Source organism: Octopus bimaculoides, chromosome 17, assembly GCF_001194135.2.
Source record: "Octopus bimaculoides isolate UCB-OBI-ISO-001 chromosome 17, ASM119413v2, whole genome shotgun sequence".
Taxonomy (NCBI): Eukaryota; Metazoa; Mollusca; class Cephalopoda; order Octopoda; family Octopodidae; genus Octopus; species Octopus bimaculoides.
Genome location: NC_068997.1, coordinates 27,056,532 through 27,079,323, shown reverse-complemented (window position 1 = coordinate 27,079,323; position 22,792 = coordinate 27,056,532). Strand labels below are relative to the sequence as shown.

General features: G+C 35.1%; 2 protein-coding genes across 2 annotated transcripts in view; one reads left to right on the top strand and one right to left on the bottom strand.

Annotated features, from left to right (window-relative positions):
* LOC106878481 (DNA topoisomerase 2-binding protein 1) overlaps positions 1–20,483 on the bottom strand; it is a 49,909-nt gene extending 29,426 nt beyond the window's left edge. Inside the window, exons 1-18 of the mRNA XM_014927700.2 lie at positions 20,156–20,483; positions 16,785–16,906; positions 14,172–14,314; positions 12,970–13,015; positions 12,279–12,365; positions 10,892–10,999; positions 10,271–10,344; positions 9,422–9,549; positions 8,900–8,965; positions 7,980–8,150; positions 7,276–7,436; positions 6,115–6,188; positions 5,666–5,755; positions 4,540–4,662; positions 3,822–3,973; positions 3,164–3,244; positions 1,978–2,088; positions 1,014–1,120 (exon numbers count right to left, since the gene is read on the bottom strand). Coding sequence (XP_014783186.1) covers positions 1,014–1,120; positions 1,978–2,088; positions 3,164–3,244; positions 3,822–3,973; positions 4,540–4,662; positions 5,666–5,755; positions 6,115–6,188; positions 7,276–7,436; positions 7,980–8,150; positions 8,900–8,965; positions 9,422–9,549; positions 10,271–10,344; positions 10,892–10,999; positions 12,279–12,365; positions 12,970–13,015; positions 14,172–14,314; positions 16,785–16,865 — 1,803 coding nt within the window. The 5' untranslated portion in view covers positions 16,866–16,906; positions 20,156–20,483. The remainder of the gene's footprint in view (positions 1–1,013; positions 1,121–1,977; positions 2,089–3,163; positions 3,245–3,821; positions 3,974–4,539; positions 4,663–5,665; positions 5,756–6,114; positions 6,189–7,275; positions 7,437–7,979; positions 8,151–8,899; positions 8,966–9,421; positions 9,550–10,270; positions 10,345–10,891; positions 11,000–12,278; positions 12,366–12,969; positions 13,016–14,171; positions 14,315–16,784; positions 16,907–20,155) is intronic.
* A 165-nt stretch (positions 20,484–20,648) lies between these two features.
* The window catches only part of LOC106878467 (SWI/SNF-related matrix-associated actin-dependent regulator of chromatin subfamily E member 1), a 39,791-nt gene continuing 37,647 nt past the window's right edge, over positions 20,649–22,792 (top strand). The window contains exon 1 of the mRNA XM_052974132.1: positions 20,649–20,778. The gene's annotated coding sequence lies outside the window, so the exon portion shown is untranslated. The remainder of the gene's footprint in view (positions 20,779–22,792) is intronic.

The window sequence follows — 22,792 nt, the reverse complement described above, 5'->3', positions numbered from 1 at the left end:
GAGCGAGATCGTTGCCAGTGCCCCTGGACTGGCTCTTGTGCGGGTGGCACATAAAAGACACCATTTCGAGCGTGGCCGTTTTCGTGCGGGTGACACGTAAAAGCACCCACTACACTCTCTGAGTGGTTGGCGTTAGGAAGGGCATCCAGCTGTAGAAACTCTGCCAAATTAGATTGGAGCCTGGTGTTGCCATCCGGTTTCACCAGTCCTCAGTCAAATCGTCCAACCCATGCTAGCATGGAAAGCGGACGTTAAACGATGATGATGATGATGATGATAAACCACTACTAATATTTACATAATTTATGAGTTGGATCTGAAATGGAACACACAAACCATTAGATTATGTAAATTTCTAACCCATCAAGCCATATGTATATAAGTAAATAAGACAATATGAGGTATACTTGGGAAATAAGGGTGCTGGACCATGGCTGACATGGTCTGAAGTTCAAAACATCCTTCCTTATTTAATACTACTCTTAGCATTTATGCTTTGCACCTAAACAAACCATATGACCCTTCCTGCTTAAGTTTAAATGGCTGGACATCAAACAGACTGTAGAAAGAGTTCCCAGTTGTAAGAAAAGCTACCAGAAACATAGAATAAAAGAAAAGAAAATGACAGGTAGAGACTAAACTGTTTGAAATGTATCGTTAATGAAAAGACGAGGCTAGTTTTATATGTGTATCGATAATGATTCCTAATTTAAGCAAAACATACACATGTATAATGCGTGTCTTTCAGTTTCTATCCACCAAATCTACTCATAAGATTTTGGTTGACCTGAAGCTATAGCAGAAGACACTTGCTCATACAGTGGGACTGAATCCAAAACCATGTGGTTAGGAAGCAAACTTCTCACCACACATCCATCCATCCATCACAACTTTTTACAGCAATCTATCACAACCTATGAATATTAATATCTCATGTGAAAGAATTTTGCAAGTTCAGACAAACTCAGAACAATTTCAGGAGATTATGGGATGTAATAACAAATGATACTGACTAGCCAGACATGAGTGACTACTTCATTGGCAGTGAATTTTATAGTACAGCCACCCAGTGGAACGAGTGCGTAATCAGGGATCTGATGAATGTTTCTCAAAATTTTACCTTCAAAACAAAAAGAAAAAGACAAAATTAAAATTATAACATTGAATAAAAATACATAGCATTTGTGATTTAATGAGAGTTAGGTGAAGATTAGAAGTTAAAGAATGAGATCTGATCACATATGACTTATTAATTTTAATTCCAAAGTTCAGCCACCTCATAAACAAGGTTTCCCTCCCTTATGATGTTTTAAATACAATTTATATCATAAAAATATGTGTGAAAATACCTAAATATATAATCTACTTAACTGTATTTAACCTACATGGGCAGTTGAAAGTAACATGGCGAGTGATAGAATTTGACAAGTAAAAACCACATTCACAATATACACCAAAGATCATTATACCATATCAGCAAATTTCATCCTAATTCATACAATAGTTATATTTTTATGATTCTTATACTGGACTACCTACATTTCATCAAAATCTCTAGTTTCCAATAAGCACGAGAGTTTTTGTATAGAGAAAACACCTCATGACTTAAACAGTTAATCAGATTTTCAGAAGACTTTTTTTCTAAACATTCTAAATATCAGATCAATAATACTAGCATTTCTATTTTGCCTGAGGATTGGTAATGTGAAATTCAAATAATTACGTGAGGTGTCAGGATTCAGAATCACACACACACACACACACAGCTTTGCTCTCTTCTCCACCAAAAACAAAAACAATATAACATACACAATACGGTACTACAACATGTGATGTAACACTGCATTGCAATGGACTTGTACAACTCAGACCATCATGGAAAATAAACATAAACACACACTATTTATGCCAATAGTAAGTAACCAGCAATAGAACCGTGTTCCAGGCATAAATTATGAAATAATCACAAGGACATACCTCCATTTTCTATAACAGCACCTTCAATAACTTGTGTATCTTCCGCTAATCCACAACAAATAAATGTTTTACCAGAAAAAATACCACCAGTATTCACAGGATCAGTCATTTCTGAAATGCAAATAATTCTGCACACATTACACACTCAATTTTCTTTTAATGACGTAGTCAAAAGAACAAGGGTAATGCATAACTTTTGTAGGATCTTGGAGAAAGGGAAGGAAAAAAATAACACAACTCATAGGTTGTTACTGCTAACCAGTATTTCACAAAAAAAAATAATATTTTCTTGGCCATACATAAACACTTACACACATACAAACACTATACATACATGCTGTTGTGGGTTATATACATCATGTATTGTATTGGTACAATACATACACACACAAATCACTATAACACTATAATTCTAATAAAAATACATACTTTCGTGGTCACATATGCCCACACACATACATGTACAAACATTATATTATCATCAACATTGGTGAACGTCCACCATCCATGCTGGCATAATAGGTTGGACAGTTTGACAGGAGCTGGCCAGGTAGAAGACTACTCCAGGCTACTGTGTCCGTTTTGGCATGGCTTTTACAGCTGGATGCCCTTCCTAACACCAACCATTCTGCAGAGTGGACTGAATGCTTATGTGGTGCCAGCATGAGCAGGATCACCAAGTAACTTGCAAGACAAGGAATTTTGAGAGGGGAGAGGGCATTGGAGGAGGTGATCTTGTGTCAGATGATGAAAGGTTAGTTTGTGACACAGAGAGAGAGAGTTATATACATCATTGTATTTCTAACAAAGATAATACATACTTTGGTCACACCTACATACACAAAAAGGACTCTGTTCACTTTGTAAGGTGGTTGGTGTTAGGAAGAGCATCCAGCCATAAAAACCATGCCAAAACAGATAATGAAGCCACATGCAATCTTCTGGTTTGTCAGCTCCTGTCAAACCATCCAACCCATGCCAGCATGGGAAACAAATGTTAAATGATGATCATGTATTTATGTGTATATGTGTGCATGCATACACACCACTGTATGTCTCACATTAATGCATACTTTTACTGTCATATAGCCTGTGCATATACAGTCATGTTTTATATATATCGTATTTTCAACAAAATTATCAAATATTTCAGATGCAAACTATGTGAAGCAATAGCAACACTGACCTGACTGATCTGGTTCTAAAGTACCATTTGACATGCTGTTGACACTGGACGCAATGTTACTTTTGAAGGTACTTTGTTGAGCTACAATAAAGTAAAAAAAAAAAAAAAAAAAAAAAAAAAAAAGAGATATAAATACACAAGAAAACATTGACTGTTGTCTTTTATCTTTTACTTGCTTTAGTTATTAGACTTGAAGAATTTTTAGTCAAATGAAGTTTTGCTGAACTGCTAAGTTATGGGGATGAAAACAAACCAACACTAATTGTCAAGAGGTAGTGGGGGAACAAACACAGACACACACACACACACACATATATATATATGATGGGCTTTCAATTTCCATATACGAAATCCACTCACAAAGGCTTGGTCAGCCCGAGACTATAGCAGAAGACACTGGCCCAAGGTGCCATGCAGTGGGACTGAGCCTGGAACCATGTGGTTAGGAAGTAAACTTCTTACCACACAACAACACCTGCACCTAAATAAGAATGTTAAAATATATATAAATATTCAACTTAGTTAATTCCACACAAGTGGATGATTACCTTCAGTTTGTTCACATATGGATGTAGAAGATATTTTAACAAACATATACATACTAGATTTCACACTCACCTCACTCACAAAAAAAAATAACATGGCATTATGTTTTTACCTTCACTCTTAGACATTACTGATCCTTGGAGATACTGACTCATCAAAGCCAATTCTTCATCAGTATTTTCGCCAAATTCAGTAGTGGTAGCACTTGTCCTTAGCTGTGATACATCACCAACTGGCTTTCGTTTTGTGATAGGGGCAGGTTTTCTGAAAAAAAATTATTCACCATCATCATCATTACCACCATTTAACATCTGGCATGAGTTGGACAGCTCAACAATAACTGACAAGCAAGAGGACAGCAGCAAGCTCCACTGTCTTGTGGCACCGGCACCAGTGAAGTCACCAAGTCACTTGAAAGACAAAACTTTTCACCTTTTCATTACACCTTTTCATTACACCACCTCTAGCAAGGCTACCAAATTACTCACAAGACAAGATGTCTGAACTGAGTGAGGGTGGGTGGGTGTAGTATTAAGGGAAGTGAAAGTATGATAGGGGAACAAGAACAAGTGTCTTGCTGAAGAGGAGATACAAGCCTTCTCCAGCTGAAAAAGTAAGGAAGAGATGGTGAGGATATACTCTTAAGGCACAAGGTAAATATAAGAGAGAGAATAGAGATAGAGGATCAGATATAGTGTGTTGGTAGGTAAGGTCACAAGTGTGAAGGGGTGTGACATGATTTGAGATGGGAATTGAGGAGGATGCAATGAATGGAGCTCAATAAATAAAAAAAATGATAAATTGCATGCAAGAATTTTGTTGTAACTCACTTTGGTGGTTCCATGTGCGATTCCTTTACAAAGGGAAGTTTCTTGATGTAATAGGGTTTCTCTGGGACATACTTGCTCTCTTTCACACAATCTAAAAGCCAGGTGGCATTTAGTATATGTGGCCTGAAAATGCATCAGAAAAGTTCGAGAATGCAAACAATAACAACAATAATTCATTACATTGATACAAGGTTAAACAAATTTGCAAAAGATAAGGGCTTAGTCACTAGAACTGCTCCCAGTATGTAATTGTTATTTTATTTTATTGGAAACCATATGGATGAAGAGCAAAGTCGAATCCAGTGAAATCTAAACTCAAAATATAAGATCACTGTTTTAGTATCCACTTTTCCTTCTTGTCACCAACACTCACTTGTTCCCAAATAACAATATTTCCCAATAACCAGACATTTTCACAGAAAACTAGAAATAAAACACACAGCTTTCATGATGGTGACACTCATTTACGACTACTAAGCAAAGTCAAGTAACACACATACATACATATGGACTTCTTTCAGTTTCCATCTATAAAATCCACTCACAAGGCTATGGTCATCTCAGGGCTAGAGTAGAAGATGCTTGCTCAAGGTGCCACACAGTGGAACTGAACCTGAAGCCATATGACTTGGAAACAAACTTCTTATTGGTTAAAATTTGAAACTATTATTATTATTACCTTGAGGGCAAAGGCAAGTTGACTACGAAAGGATGACAGGTAAAATAGGCTTTGAACTCAAAACATAAAGAGTTAAAACAACTACCACAAAACATTTTAGGCCATCAATGATTCTGCCAAGACATCTCTTTTAATAATAATTTTTAACAAGGATAGAAACTTGTAAAAGAATATTACATGTAGTACTTGAATGGGACTTTATTTCATTGACCCCCTCCAGAAGAATGAAGGGATTTTAACTTAAACTGTTATAAGCTGTAACTAAATACTAATAATATAGATTTTTAACTTTCGCACAAGGACACAAATATGCCAGATGAATGCAGTCAGTTAAATTCACCCCATACATGACTGGAACGGAGTTTATCAATACCAAAAGGATCCCTTCATTTTATAAAAAGATGTAAATTGGAAATTTTACCTCAATTGAGAAACTAAGTAACATACCTATGAATAGCTTTCTCTAGATAATCCATATCTGCTGGTACTATTTCGCCCATCACAACATGTGTAACATGTTCATTTAAAGAATTGAATCTGAAATCATAAAAATAATTATAACAATTAGTCTTTGGTTTCAATATAATGTAACTGATATACTGAGAGATGAGAAATGGAGGGAGGTGGTTGTCAGAGTACAAGAAAATGTTAAAGATCAGTAGATCATAGCATGTTACCAACAGTGAATGGAGTTATACCCAAAGTGGACCAATCAACCAAGGTGTAAATAAATACCACTTGATAGAAACAACTTGTTGCTACAAACAATGTTAACAGGCACTTTCAAATAGACAAATAGTTTTTAAACTAATCCCAACACCCAATATATACCCCATGCAAACTTTTTCTCCTGAAAGTGAAATTTCTGAGGAAAACAAACAATCTGTGAGACCTACCTAGTACCTCCACCAACATTGATGATCCTGAGTAACCGTTCTTGGTCTGGCCCACGAAATCCACTGAGATAAATCTAATTAATACAATATAATAAATATACTATGTTAGTAACTTTTTTTTTTACATCCATTAACACACACATTTTAACATATATCTTACAATTATTTGCCATGCTTGCATAAGTGTGATGGTTTGTATATTGTAGTAGTCGAAAAAATTTCTGCCATTAATCTCTCTGTGAAGCACAGAGTTGAACTTCATTATTTTATATCATTCAAAGTGGATCAACAGAATGGTTGCTACAGTTAAGTTTGAACTTATAACCATCTGGTTATTAGACCCAAAGCTTCATCTCACAATAACGGTACCTTAAATCTCCTTTCATAATCTGCAGTCAGCTTAACAATCCATTGTATATCCTACAAGTTACTTCACAATATTTTAATCTCATCATGACCAGGAGAGTCATCTATCCAATTTACATAAGGCTAATTACTGTTACTGTCCAGTCACTCGCAGTAAAATTGTGCTTCATTTTTTATGTATGTTGACATTATACTTTAAACAGAGATACACATTATAACCAAATTAATCTGGAATATAGGAGAGTAGTCCAATTTGACAAACAGATAACCTACTTTGAGATATGACATCCAAACAATTTTGACAATACAAAATATAACCCAACTTGACATACAAACAACAATTTAATTTGATGCAAAACAGTTAACCCAATTTAGCACATATGACAGCCAATCCAATTTGACACACAACCCAGCAGCCAAACCAATTTGACACACAACACAACCAAACTAATTCAACAGGCAATATGACAGCTCAATTTGACACACAAATATGCCAGTCAACCAATTTTGACATGCTGCAAACAGCTAAATAATTTGACAGACATCATAAGTTAGTTTTATAAGCTTAATAAGTCATTTATTTTGACTAACAACATAACAATCAGTTTGATAGACAATTTCATAGACACAAATGCATTGACTGCCAATTTGACAGACACTCATTCACTCGCCAACTCAACCAATTTGTCATGTAAATAATACAGCCTGATAACCTGACAAATAGTTTTATCAAATACCAACTGATACATATAGAAATAAATATAAAGAAAACTGTAACAGCTGTGTTATATTTACCTTACAACCATCTAAGAATGACATAGGTGTTGACATTGATGACGTATTATCAAAGTTGGGTTTAGACTTGTCTACTCGGGAAATACTTGAACTGCAAGCACTGAGCATAGTGTCGCTAAGACGAGTAATGGCAGAAATATTGGCAATTGAACTCAGGTTAACTGGAACAAAACCGAAATAAACAGCATTTAATTGAAAGGAATAAAGTTACAAGAATTGAACAGTAACCAAAAGCATACTATTCTTTTTCACTGGTTTCTGCCATCTGGCAGTGGCTATGCTAGAGGGAATAGCCATCAACACTTACAAAAATACTCCATAATTGTGCCAAATAATCACAACAAAAACAATGATGATGAAATTTTTTTATGACTGACATAAAAACCAAACCCTTTCAGAGAAAGGTAGAGTTGATTAGATTGATGTCCAACATGACTGGCATTTCATTTCACTGATCCTGGAACAAGGAAAATCAAACACTACCCAAACAGGGTTTGAACTTAGGAGGTAAAGAGGCATAACTAAAAACTGCAGTATATTTAGTCCACCACACCATTGGCAATGTCAATCAATCACAGAAGGATGAAGAGACATGCAACTATAGAATATTGACTATCTTGGTTGATACTGTGTATTTACAGAATTAACTATGAAATTCTAGATCAAGAAGGTAGTTGATTGTGTATATAGAGATTCAGACTGACCAGCTGAGGAATTTTTAGTTGGTGTGGAGGTCATCATTTCTCCATCAAGAGTTTCAGTATTTAATTGGTATTTTGTTTCATCAAGACAATAACTAGTTTCAATTGATTCATACAACCACTGAGGTTTTACAATCTGGATCTTCCATTGCTTGGCAAATTCATATTTCTGGCCTGAAATAAAGAATGGTATAAATCATTAATTCCAAAACATTCACCTCAAAGAAATATGGAGTCACATACAAGTAATAATAGCATACATATAACAGGGAATGATTTTATTAGAGAGCCACTGTTTAGCTGTAACAAGTCACCAGGCCTTAACAATGTTGCTTTGCTCTTGGGAACTTTTAAAGTGTCTGACCGAATAAACCCTTTGGTTCAGCAATATTACCTCAAGTCAATAAGGGTACCTCTACATGATTCCTTAACTTGGTAGACATAGCTAGCTGCCAAATCTCTCTCAAATCACAACTCACACCATCTTAAAAAGGTCACATAGGTTGATTTAATCTGGGCTCAACAATGCCTGAAATAGTGATGAGATGTTCATGATTGGATTGCCTTTGGTCAAAGGTCTACTCAATCAGAGCAAGAGATGATAAATAACAAATGAGGATCAGCATCTGGTCCTAGGTACCTTTAATTTGGGTGGTAGGCTTAACTTAACATCAGGTTTAATGCCACCACCAAGTCCTTGGAGAGTGATAGCAGAATTCACTCTCCTGCAAGCATTCAGACCCAATTCCAGTTTCCTTCTCTGAAGACATTGACTTGAATTGAATACAGGACTAGGTGGAACAGATGATGGGGCAGAACAGAACTGAGGTAAGATAACAGAGTAGGTAAAGTGCATGATTTGATGGAGTCCATGAAGCAATGTTAATGTTAGATGAGGGCAAAACTAATAAGCATTGTCTTACCTTTTGGTTCATTTACAATTAAATGAGTGCATTCATCAACTTTCATTTCTCCTGAATAAACACCACCTACAAATATTTAAAAATAAACAAGTACACTTATAGATGATGTGTATTACAAAAACAATTTTATAGACATATATATAAAGCAGAAAAAGAACAGGAAAATATAGAAAGTTTCACAAAATTCTTTGTATTTCAGTGCAACTAGACATTTATTGGTCTGCTTCCTTCTGAGGATGGACCTTTGTGCCTGAAATATGAAGGTTTTTTTGTAAAACTTTCTGCATTGTTAGGAGCTTTCTATATATTCCTTTTCTATACTACAATGCTCTCATTTCATTCATTCATTCATACACACATACATAACACACACATATACATAAAATAAAACAAAATATATTATAATATAGTTAAACAGTATTTGAAATTTTAAACCATGAGCTAGTAGTCTGTCACTGAAACCATTCAAGCATTTCACTTTGTCTTTCAAAGAAAATGCCTGCAGATATTCTATGAACTTACCTTCCATTTCAACCAGTTGCTTCACTTTTTTCCTCTCTGCCGATTCTAAGCCAGATACTGTTACAATTAACCCTTTAAAGATGGGGCAAGTGTATTTTTGAAACTTCTCATCATTGCAGTGAACAGAGCTGTAAGAATAGTAAACATACAGGGAAGAAATAATTATATCTATATATATATATATATACTATTAAAAGTCAGATTGAATCTTGCTTGCTTGCAATGTTACAGTCAAACTGGAGCATAATGGGAAAATACTATGAATTAAATTACCCTGAAATATTAATACAAACAGAATGAAACAAGTTTCATGTAAATCAGTTAAGTGGTTTTCGAGATATTAGAGCTTTCAGGATATAAATACTCAAAACAGTGCATAATGGGAAAATGTTCTAAAAATAAATCTCGTCCCGAAAGGGAAGAAACTCTTATCTTTCCATAAGACACAGTGAGTTGACAACGAAAAAATACAATTTTTTTTTTTTACAGTAAATGTTAAACACAATATTTTAATCATTTAGAAATAAGTGAATGTGATTTCAAAAATGTAAGTGGTCGATGACGACAACAGCTGAGTGCTAATTGTTTAGTCCAGGCCAGCCAATGATCAAAAGTGTTCTGTGACCATCAGGTGTCTTGTCTTGTTAGACATCTAAGATTATACTGACCATGTAATTTTCTTTAACATACTAAGAGATCCTATATGAGGAAGATTGGTTGCTGTTTGTCGCAGTTTGAGTTACTGCTTAGAGCATCTCTTGACTCATGAGAACGGTGACAGAAGATGGTGATGGCAATAATGGTAGTGATGATGATAGTGATAACAGTGATGAGGAAAAACATACATACCCTTCCTGTGATGCTTCCCAGACAGAATTAACCCAATCAGGTAACATAATGTATTTTTTCAGGTTACTTGCCACCTGTAATAAAGACATACACTCTGTTATATATTAAACTATATCATATGATCTCTTTACATCCCATTACAACCCCATTCAATTAGGGTTAACTGCATCTAAAAAATAAACCTATTTGTAAATTACCGACACAACGAGAGAAAAAAAATGAATACTTGAGTTTACATTGCATATCTTTTGGTGTTCTGTGTTTTCTTCACCTATAGAATAACCAACCTGAGCAGATGGTCCACAGTTCATTTAATTGTATTAAGTTAGTTTCCTGACAAAGATTAGATGAATGCATTTTATCGAGGCACAGTTTTATAGTCAAATGACCTTCTTGTTGGTAACCTCAACCTGGTTTTCAAATAAAGGATATTTTCATCCCACTAATCTTTGAAAGAACAGAGTTGCCAGTTAAATTGTTGACAGAGAATGTCAACAAACATCACTGTTTTAGCTCAATGCTTTCAAGCAAAAAGGCGAAAAAGTACACATTTACAGACACACATGCTTTTTATATAATCTATATTAAAAGCTGCGAAATGAGAACAGGAAAGCGACCTACCTGGTATTTACTGCTACCAACCATTCCAGCCACAAGATGAGTCACATTTTCAGTAAAGTTGCGTTGGATTTCACCACCCATCATCAAAACTTTCATGTGTAAGGATTCCTGTATAGACAATTTAAAATTTAAAAAAAAAATCATGTGTCATGACAGATTCCGAGTATTGAGTGAGAGTGAAAACATGTGATATAGATATTAGATGTGTGTCGTATGTCAGACACATGTAGAACATAAACTGCATGTGGAATGACAGGGATGTGGTGATGACTTAACATTATGTTGCTGTTGGCATATTACACTAGTGTTAAAATGAACACTTTAACAATGGCATGTCGACATTACAATAACGACTAGTTACCATACACACCACCATTAATATGTCAACAATACACTACAATAACGAAATCTCAACACAGCAGTAATGAAATGCTGGCATACACTACAATAATAGCATGTCAACATCACAATAATGACACGTCAACATTACACTAATGGCATGTCTATGATAATGATATGTCAACAATACACAACAATAGCTGATCTCTAATTGTAAAGGGAACCTGTATCTGTCTTCTTTCTTGTTACCTCTCTCCCACCTCTTTCTCGCTTCCTCTCCGTTTTTCTTTCTCTCTCTGGCTGGGTAACCATGTACCTCCTCTATACCAAGACATCTGTTTCTGCCTCTCTGTCACACTCTAACCTTTCATCATCCGATACAAAATCACCTCCTTCAATGCTCCTCCCCTCTCAAAATTCCTCGTCTTGCAAGTTACTTGGTGATCCTTCTCATGCTGGTGGCACATAACAAGCATCCAGTCTACACTGTGAAGTGGTTGGAATTTGGAAGGGCATCCAGCAGTAAAAACCATGCCAAATCTGACCTCACTTGTGCTGGTACCATGTAAAATGTACTCGGTTCACTCCACAGAGTGATTAGTGTTAAGAAAGGCATCCAGCCATAAAAACTATGTCAAAAAAGACACAGTAGCCTGGGGCAGTCGTCTACCTAGCAAGTTCTTGCTGAACCATCCAACTCATGCCAGCATGGAAAGCAGACATTAAACAATGATGATGATGAATGTCTAGTAACATAAAAATGCTAGCAGTTAATGTATAATTCACAAAAGATTAATACATGTTCCCATACCTTAATGGTTTGGCAACAGAAAATAATAGAATACATAACAAACGTAAACATAAGTATTGCAGTCAATTTGTTTGACTAAATCCTTCAAAGTAGTGCCCCAGCATGGCTGCAGTCCAATGACTGAAACAAGTAAAAGATAAAAGTTAATTATGATGAAACAGTTTAATTTAAAACAAGTGGTTTTACACAGTATAATTCAAGGCGGACTGGCATCAAAAAAGTTGAATCATAACTTACCCGCAATACCTTATCTATATTTGTACAGCTGATGATGGTGTCCTTCATGGCTAAATTATGGATTGGTTCTTTAGTACGAGGAATTTCCTAAACAGACAGAAAATGTTGGGTTAGCCATTGATTTAGGTTTAGATATTTTCCCTCTGATTATTAGCAATTTAATGAAGGCCAAATAGCCAATAGGGTAAGATACTGGATTTTATAATTTAGGTTGCTAGTTAAAAATCTAATGAAGCTATACAAAACAGTGTCTATGAAAGGTACACTTAATTTTGTTATCTGTATCCAAACTAACAGTTACCAATAGCTAGCACTGAAAGGTCATCAATGAGGTAAAAGTAGCCTATCTAACAGCCATTAAACCTGAGATAATAAATATATTTGACTTTCTAAGAGTAGTAGCTTACAAGTTGAAGTTGTTATTTATTTATAGTGCAATTTCATAATTGGAAATTTTGTGTGTAGTATATGTGCATACACACATTATATTTGAAATGTAAGGTGTACCTTTTTAGTAAACATACAAACAAAAGTTTTAAAGAAAAAGGCTATCTTTAGATAAATGTAACAAATGATGAGATGTTGTTGGAAAGGATATGTCCTACCCATGAAAGCACTGAAAATGCAGTTTTAAAAATAATAACAATGGATATATAAATTTAAAATTCTCTAATTTAATAGCTAAACTTACCACTTTAAGTTCCAAACAAGTTAATACACAGACTGGGCCTAAAATTCTGAAAAATAAAGAAATAAAATAAAAATAAATTCTGAAAATGGGAGTACTGGATGCAGATTTTATGGAAATTTGAAGATAATGTTTATAGTTCATATACGTAATTTTGCGAATAATCAACATCAGGAACCTAAATTCACGAAAATGTTATGCTTGTCAGTTAATGTGTAACGTAGTACAGGTGGGAAAAAATGTCTGCAGAACTGTCTCAAGTTAACACCATCAATGATTTTAAAAATACAGACCCAGTCACCTGTATCCTATCACATTAAATCCACTTGCCAGCTAAAAGTACTCCTTTCTATGTAACATAATGGAGATGATATTCCCAGACACTACAGATAACCTCTTCCTCTACCTACATGACAAACAACATTTATCAGGCGTGGTCCCAGGAATTTTTCGACGAGAGCGCACAAGGTCAGAAGAGAATGCAATTACAAGAGAAAAGGGCATAACATTATTTAGAAGGGTGCACAACAACTGCCATACACACACCAGACTTCTGACGCCACCACAATCAATACCTTTGACCTCACTGCCTTCCCCTTCACCACCATCTTTCACATCACTTCCTATCACCATAATCCCTGACCACCTTGGCTACCACCACCACCACCACCATTGCCTCCACCTCTATCACAACTACAGCTCATACCATTACCATCACAACCATCGATCTACTACTGCCATCAATGTCTCTATGCCTACTATTACTCTCACCCCAACATGAGGAATAATAGCAGAGTCATTGAATAGTGAGATAGGGGGTCAAAGTGTGACACAATGACACAGAAATTCGTTTTGGCATTTATATATATATATATATATATAAATATATATATATATATATATATATATATATATATATATATATATATATATATACATATATGCATGCTCATGCATCTAAGTGTATACTATGAATATACATAAAACACATGGTTTAACACAATCAGTCAGTAATGCCAAACCAAATATGTCACACACTCATTCACCAAAACCAATACAAGGGTTATTCATTCACTTACAAAATTGGGGATAATCTCCTAAAAATATAGAAACAAGTACAGGCTTGCATCATTCATGCCATCACATATCCTTTTTATTGACTTCATTTTTATTTTTTCTCTGATAATAATAATCTATTTACTGACCTCAACCCATGTGACTTTAGGTGTTCAAAAGCATCTCCTTCAAATTTATCACACAGATACACTGTGTTTTTATCTTTCTGTGTTATATTTAAACACTCATCTTCGGTAATCCACTGCGGTTTAAAGCCATAAGCCTCTAATGCCTGGACAAAAAGCAAAAGAAAAAGCAGTTATAATTGTCTTCTATTTAATTGCTACAGAGGTAACACGAATGTATAAAACTTAGTAAAGACATTAATAATTGTTTATAATTTAGGCACAAGGTGAGCAATTTTGAAGGTAGGGGGTTAGTCATTATCCTCAACTTCAGTACTTGACTGGCACTTTATTTTATGAACCCCAAGGAATGAAAGGCAAAGTTGATCTCAGTAGGATTTGAATACAATGTTGGAAGAAATACTACAAGGCATTTAATCTGACACTAATGATTCATCCTAAACCAATACCTTTATATAATTGTTTCTAATTAAGGCACAAGGTCAGAATTTTAAGCGGAGTAATGTTAGTCGATATCATCAACATCATCATCGTTTAACGTCCGCTTTCCATGCTAGCATGGGTTGGACGATTTGACTGAGGACTGGCAAACCAGGCTCCAATCTGATCTGGCAGAGTTTCTACAGCTGGATGCCCTCTGAGAGTGTAGTGGGTGCTTTTACGTGCCAGTCACACAGTACTTGCAATGGCCTCGTTCAAAATGTGTCTTTATTTTATTGACCCTGAAAGAATGAAAGGCAAATTATCAACCCCCAAAAGATGAAAGAATATTTGTTTCTAAGTTCGGCCGAAGGACACAGATTTTGGTTAGATTAACTCAAGGAGTTGTATAGTAATCTATAATATATTAACTTAAAATGACATGCAAAATCAATCCAAGCAAGATTTTGAATAAGGTGAAAGTAAATAGTACCCATTACATAATAACATCACTTTTAATGGCCAGAAATGCAGCAAATGAGACACATTTGAGAAAACAGAAATAGGCGGATGAGAGTAATTTCTCCCAATTTTTGTCTGTACTTGACAGCTAGATTTTAAGAGTAGCCCCATTCAGCCAGGCCACACTCATTTACCTTTCTGCAAATTTTTATTGGAGATTAGCACATCCCTCTTCAATCTAACCTTACTCTTCATGTGACATATAAAAAATCTGAAGGGGACTTAGCTGCAGAGGAAAAGCCCTGAACACAGTTATCTTAATAATAATCTTTTCTGCTATAAGCATAAGGTCTGAAATTTTGGGGGAGAGAGCTAGTTGATTATATCAACCCCAGTGCTTGACTGGCACTTTATTATATCAACTCTGAGAAAATGGAAGACAAAAAACCTCAGTGAGATTTGAACTCAGAACAAAAGAAATGCTGTTAAAAATTTTGTCCAAAGCTCTAATGATTTTGCCAGTTCTGGTCTCAAATTTTAGCACAAGGCTAACCACTTTGAGAGGCAGATGTGTTGATTACACTGACCGTAGGACCTAAGTTACTCAGAATGCAGAGCTAAAATGAATGCCACAAAGTATTCTTTCTGATGTTCTAATGATTCTGTCAGCTTACCACTCTAAATAGTTATAATGTTCCTTTTACACTTAATGATTTTCTATTCTTTTCCAATATCATCATCATTATTTAATGTCTGCTTTTCATGCTGCCATGGGCTGGACGGTTTGACTGAGGACTGGCGAGCCAGATGGCTGCACCAGGCTTCAATCTGAGTTTCTACAGCCGGATGCCCTTCCTAACGCTAACCACTTTGAGAGTGTAGTGGGTACTTTTACGTGCCACTGACACGAGGGCCAGTCAGGCGGTACTGGCAACGGCCACACTCAAATGGTGTTTTTTTTATGTGCCACCTGCACTGGCAATGACCTCGCTCGAGTGTTGTTTTTCACATGCCAGTAAGGCAACGCTGGTAACGATCACACTTGAATGGTGCTTTTTACGTGCCAGTCAGCGGCCCCGGCAACGATCATGCTCAGATGATGCTCTTAGCGCTCCACTAGCACGGATGGCAGTCAAGCGGTACTGTCATTGAATTTGATTTCGATTTCCAATACTTTTTATGAATTATTTCATCTCTATCATAGCACATTTCTTGATTTCAAATGTTACTCCTATGCCACTACTAAATATTATGGTTTGCACTCAAGAATCCTATTGTTTTTACCATATTATTCATAAAACAGCAATGCATCAGCATAGCTGCAGCTCTGAGCTGACACTACAGAAAAAAAAAATAAATAAAAATAATTGCTGAAATGAATTTCCTTAGAGAAATAAATGATTTATGCAATTTCAGTGCTTGATATTTGTAAAAATCATATTAATTCTTTAAACACAAAGCCAATGGGAGAGACATGAACTAGTCATTCAAACCATATCAGAGGCCTGTAAAAGCTGCTCTGGCTATGAAAACATCTAAGTCTCTTTTGGAACCTTTAGAATTAATATCCAAATCTCTTTTTGAAATCACACACAACTGTCTTGAACAAGGAAGGACACAATGAGTGGTACCATGCAGGGAACACATTTTGAAGAAAAACAAAAAACAAAACAAGATCACAGCAGGAACACTTCTGACCACAGGTCAAAAGTTAGGGCTAAACAACATACTTACACTGAAGGCTTCTACACATCTAGGAGAAACTTCCACATTTTTACACTGAACACATTTCACTGTGAACTCAGTCTCTGTCATGATGCTCCTCACCAATATGCTGACACATCCAGCATCACAACCTAGTAAGTAGGAAACAAATGCATTAAAAAGTGGTATACACAAATAAACATCTATCAAGCAATCACATATTTTATGATTTTTCCGAACCCCACCCCATTGTTTCTGCTTATATTTTTAAAATATTGGAGAGCTTGAGAAGGTCATTGCTGGGATTTATCCACAGCGATTTCAGAAAGAACTATGTAAAAGATAATTTATTTTAATAGTACTTTTCTGTTTGAAAATATGTTTTTTCGGCACTATCATGCTATTAGCTGTCAGAAGTGAAAGTGCTCACTGCTAGTGAAGTGTCTGTCTGTCTGTTGCTGGTTTGAGTTGATTCTTTGGCTACTGACAGCTAATACCATGACTGGCCGGAGCGAGCTATTGGCTTACTTACTTACTGATATCTATCTACTATCTATCTATTTATCAATCACCACCTTATTAGAAAACACAAATTTAATATAAAAACATATTTCCTGAAATTGCAAATTATTTAAAATATAAAAATATAATTTTCAACAGAGAGAATTTATCAAAATAGAAAACAAATGAAGTTTGAAGTTTAAAAATAATAGGATCGACCACTCACGACTAGCTAGCGCGGACGCGAGTACCCTTATACTCTGTGTTGTGTTTTCAAACGCATGGATATAGGTGTCGAATTTGTTCCAATAACTTTCGAGTAATAGATAGATAGATAGAGAGAGAGACAGACAGACAGACAGACATATAGCTCGCTCCGGCCAGTCATGGTATTAGCTGTCAGTAGCCAAAGAATCGACAGGCCAGCAACAGGCAGGCAGACAGATACTTCACTAGCAGTGAGCACTTTCACTTCTGACAGCTAATAGCATGATAGTGTCGTTTTTTCTTATGCACACGAACTCGCTTGGTTCAACGGGGGAGGGGGCTTAAATTAAATGACAATTTGTGTTTATATCCCAACATCTGACAACAGTTTCTCTCATGGTTTTATGCGCGTGGTGCCATAAAAAAAAGGCCCAAATCTGTCTGAAGTGGGGTGGTGAAAAAAAAGTGGAAAATTCCTCGTCAAAACGAAGAAGTTCCAATTTATGTGGGCATCCTGATTAAAAACTCAGCCGAAACATCTTTTCTAGGTGATGTTATTAAGTTGGACAAGGTCTGGGCCAATTCTGGCCGTAAAATTATCTCAGTATCTAAATGAAAAATTCTCTTAGAAAAATAAGTGGTGGGTACACTACTCCCACGGTCAATAGCTATTAGTCAGCAAGAAATACTAGTTTTACTTCTTGTATGGCAAACCTCTCAGGTGAAATATAAACAACTAATCAGTTGATTTGAAAGGAAATAAAGCTGAGATATGGTACTCCCATAACGTATTTATGATAAACCATACTTTATTCCATTATGTTGTCACAATATTGTATGCACATGTACAGAATCTCACATTTTCCACACACAAAAAAAAAAACACTTTAAAATATTCTTCAGTAAGTGTATACTCTTTTACTTGTTTCAGTCATTTGACTGCGGTCATGCTGGAGCACCGCCTTTAGTCGAGCAAATCGACCCCAGGACTTATTCTTTGTAAGCCTAGTACTTATTCTATCGGTCTCTTTTGCCGAACCGCTAAGTGACGGAGACATAAACACACCAGCATCGGTTGTCAAGCAATGCTAGGGGGGACAAACACAAACACATATATACGACGGGCTTCTTTCAGTTTCCGTCTACCAAATCCACTCGCAAGGCTTTGGTCGGCCCGAGGCTATAGTAGAAGACACTTGCCAAAGATGCCACGCAGTGGGACTGAACCCGGAACCATGTGGTTACATTAAATCTGTTTTGCTACAAAATATATCAGTAAAATAGAGGTGCGTCTGATACGCCGGTATATAAGGCAAATATACAAAAATTGATCTCAGAACTATGAGAATTCTTGCCAAACTCGCTCGGAACTTGTGAAAGAACAAGACAATCTCTATGTGGTTGCACAACTGGTTAAAAGTTGAGGTCAAATTGCCCTCAAATCACATCCTATTGTCTTTCAAAAGACATTAAATAAAGACAGAATCAGTCTGGTCGATCAGGGCTGACCTGGGGTTAACAACTATCTTGTGTGCAAACGAGACCGGTTAGAAATAGCAATCAAACTTCATTCTACCGTCTTGAAAATGGGAAGGACTTTTGGAAACAATACAATTTGAATAAGATGGCACGGCCACGGCTGGATTCTCACTGATCATACAAGAGTTGGAGCTTAGACTTTTTCTATCCCGAGGAAAGATGAAGTCTATACATGTTCTCTAAATCTACTAGAAACTGCAGTCAAATTTCCCTCCTTCGACAGCATAAAAAAAAACTAGATAATGTAGTTTGAGGTATACCGTTTAAAAAATAGTTATTAACGGGGGGTCTAGGTCTAAACAACTAGTTGCTCGATCTGCTGGAAATGGTAAATCTTTAAAAGAAATCGTTCAAAATTTACAATCCTACCACCTTAAAAACCAAGGACATGGTGTGGTCTTAGATACAATTGTCTGAATAGATGGGGAAGTTCAGGGTTGGAACGTCTCTGATAGGAGAGTAAACAACACAACGATGGGAAGACAACATTTTCGTCATAGATGCGCTAAGAAAAAATAAAAATGACGTGATCGTCATGGCTGGAAGATCTATGATCATAGGCTGACCTGTGGCTAAAACACCAAGTTAGATGTTTTATGCAGTTATTCAACCTGACAAAAATAGCAGCCAAATGTTTTCAAAACAGGGAAAAGATATTGAATAATGTAATCCTAAACACACTTTATGAATAAAATATAATACGGAATGGTCACATGTGGAACGCCTCTAGTCATAGGTCTGTTTAATTTAAACCTGAGGCCTACAATTTAAATGATACAATCACGTATTTGTCAAAAAAGTTATCAAACATAATAGGGAAGAGAATAAGGGTAAAACAAAAATAAAGCAGCCATTTTAGACGGTAAATCAGATACAAAAGTATTTTTTTCAGTCTGACAAACATTATTTGGTCTGAGTTCTCAACGGTTGTTTATAGGTTAAGCTTCATTATAAAACAAAAGGAGAAGCGGGGACTTCTGATATTAAAATCTAAAAGAGATATTCAATTACTAAAGAGAAAACCGCAAAGTTTATGAATGTGGTGGAAATCAGAAATGATTAACTCCATGAATATAATTAAAAAATGTAATAATTCTTAAAATATATCACAAAGATATTTCCCAGAATAATATCAAAACTGTCGTAAACAATACCTGCGTGTAAATTAAGTTTCAGTACTTTTAAACAATCCTATATTTTGTTGCCGATTTTAATAATAAAGTTGATGTTGTCCGTCCATGTGTTTGTTATCGTCTGGTATGTATTTTCGTAGTTGTGACAATGTTTTGAATAAACTTATTTATTTACTTTCAGAAAATAAAATAAATGAATAGATACAATGAAATACATATGTATAATTTTTTTAAAAAATTTAAACAAAATATTCGGCGGAAAATAACTACATTATTTAAAAACCTGCTGAAAATGTCAGTTAAACTTCGTATTTTCTCCCATTACTTTTGCCGCCAATTTCAGTCTAATAACGTCCGAACGAGATTTTCCTTTATGCTCCAACGTCACTGCTGATTTTCTTTTTTTTCGTAATTTTTTCAAATAAATCTAATATACCTTTATTTTTGACAAATTTTATTCGTTTAGGCGAATAAATATAATGATCATTACAAAATAATATTAATTAATTTTCGGAAACTAGTCTTCTCCGAGAATAGCGAACGTCGGGGCGAACATCAGCCATTGTTCCGTTCGCCTGTTTGAAATATTTTTATGCGATTCAAATGTAAATTTAAAAACCAGTATTTGTAATATAAATTAGCGGGTGAGTATAAATATATTTGTATATTTCGTAAAATTATTTATTTCCTTCTGTTTCAATGCATGTAGCCAAATATTTAATCTTATCTAATGCTTTTGCTGAGATCTATGTCGATTCTCTTTGTTAACCAACAATGGAGCGGGGGAAATGAAGACATATCGAATGGAATATATATATATATGTGAAATGTTTTGGGGAATGTTGATCTTCTGCGATAAGAATTATCTAATGTTTCAAACTGAGTATTTCTATATTACTCACTGCTATCGGCATTTCACTATTCCTTCTCAAATCATTAACGAATCCTTCTGTCTTTCCTCCCTCCTCCATGTCATCTTTTCCAAAAAGGTTAATGATTTGTTCCATATATATATATAAATGTATACGCTGATGTTAAATAACTCCATTTGTGATAACTATTATATTAGCAGGTTTTTTAAGGGCCTGTTTAAAATATATTTTATTATATGTATTTATTTTCTCTTAGTTAATAATTAACTCGGACAAAATAAATTGGTTAATAGATACTAAGGTAGCAAAGATCACGAAATGACTGGTGTGACTCCTGTTTATGAGGTTAAAATGTCTTACGGTTAAGCTGGTTCCCATGCATTTCCCTGAAGAGAAGATTACATCCTTATCAAGATCACCTATTCCTATGGAAAGTATAATTTGTAATCTTCGAAACATGTTGGAAATAAAAGCATTCAGTTAACATATGCGTTGTACTCCATTTACTAAATTTATATAAATGTACATTGCTGACTATGAAGTAAAATAATTAAAAATGAAATATTTTGGTCAGTGCCCGTCGTCTAAGGAAATAGTGTTTCATCATGCAAAAGCGCTTTTCGATTTTTGCAATAAAATGTAGTTATGGCGATGCACCAACCAATATGTAAATATAATATTCAACGCTGATCCTTAATTCAGTAGTTACAGAGAGTTTCTTGGTCTCCTTTACTTTGTATTGAGTACACACTCATGTTTGTATGTCTAAATTATGTTGGTTAGATGGGAGGGAGCGAAACAGTGCCACATATTTATAATTTAATGGATAAATTCGAGTGATCAGAGTTTGCATTCTATTTTGATCTTAGCTTGAAATTATTTTTCATTTAACGAAAAAACGAAAATATGTTGTGAGGAGCTACTCTGAGTATCTCGTTTCTGATCTTCAGAACTCCGTTTTTATGCATTTTTACTAGGAATCGTACTAGATATTAAATGCAACTATCAGGATATATATATACACACACATAAATAATCCTCCAATATATGTAGCGTAGATCATGGTGGATGGATAATTAATTAATCAAGTCACCTATATTTACACATTTTCTCCTACGATAAACGAAACTCTTCAACATTATATTGCTCTGTTTACTGACGTGGAATATGGGGAATATATTACTTTCACTTTAAAGAAATACATTTTTTAATATACTAATATTATTAAAAAATATATATATATATTTGTCTAAATAAAACTATTATATTTGGGAGGGATCTATATTTTTTTCTACACCTAATCCAGTTGAGGTATAACTTGCTAGTTTCGAACAAATTTTTGCGTTTTTTCTCTTTTAGTTTTGCAAATGTTATATTGATAATAATATTTCTAACAGGTACAGATCCTGAAATTTGGAGAGAGAGAGAGAGAGGGGTGGGGGGGGGTAGTCGAGTGAATCTGTCCCTGTATTTAACTGGTGCATTATTTTATCAACTTCGAAAGAATGAATGGTGAAGTTGACATCGGCGGGATTTGAACTCGGAACGTAATCAGACGGACATTTTTATTCCGACGCTCTATCTATTCAGCCATTAGCTCGCCCCTACCCTACAAGCAATTTGGTAGAGGGGATAAGTCGAATCAATAATGATGTTCGAGTAATAAATATAATTATACGAATAAGGACTATTTTCACATCAGTAATAATAATTTTAATCAAATAAGTTATTGTTGGAATATAAGCAACGGATTGATAAAAAAAAAGTCAACTTGAAGTGAGAGAGG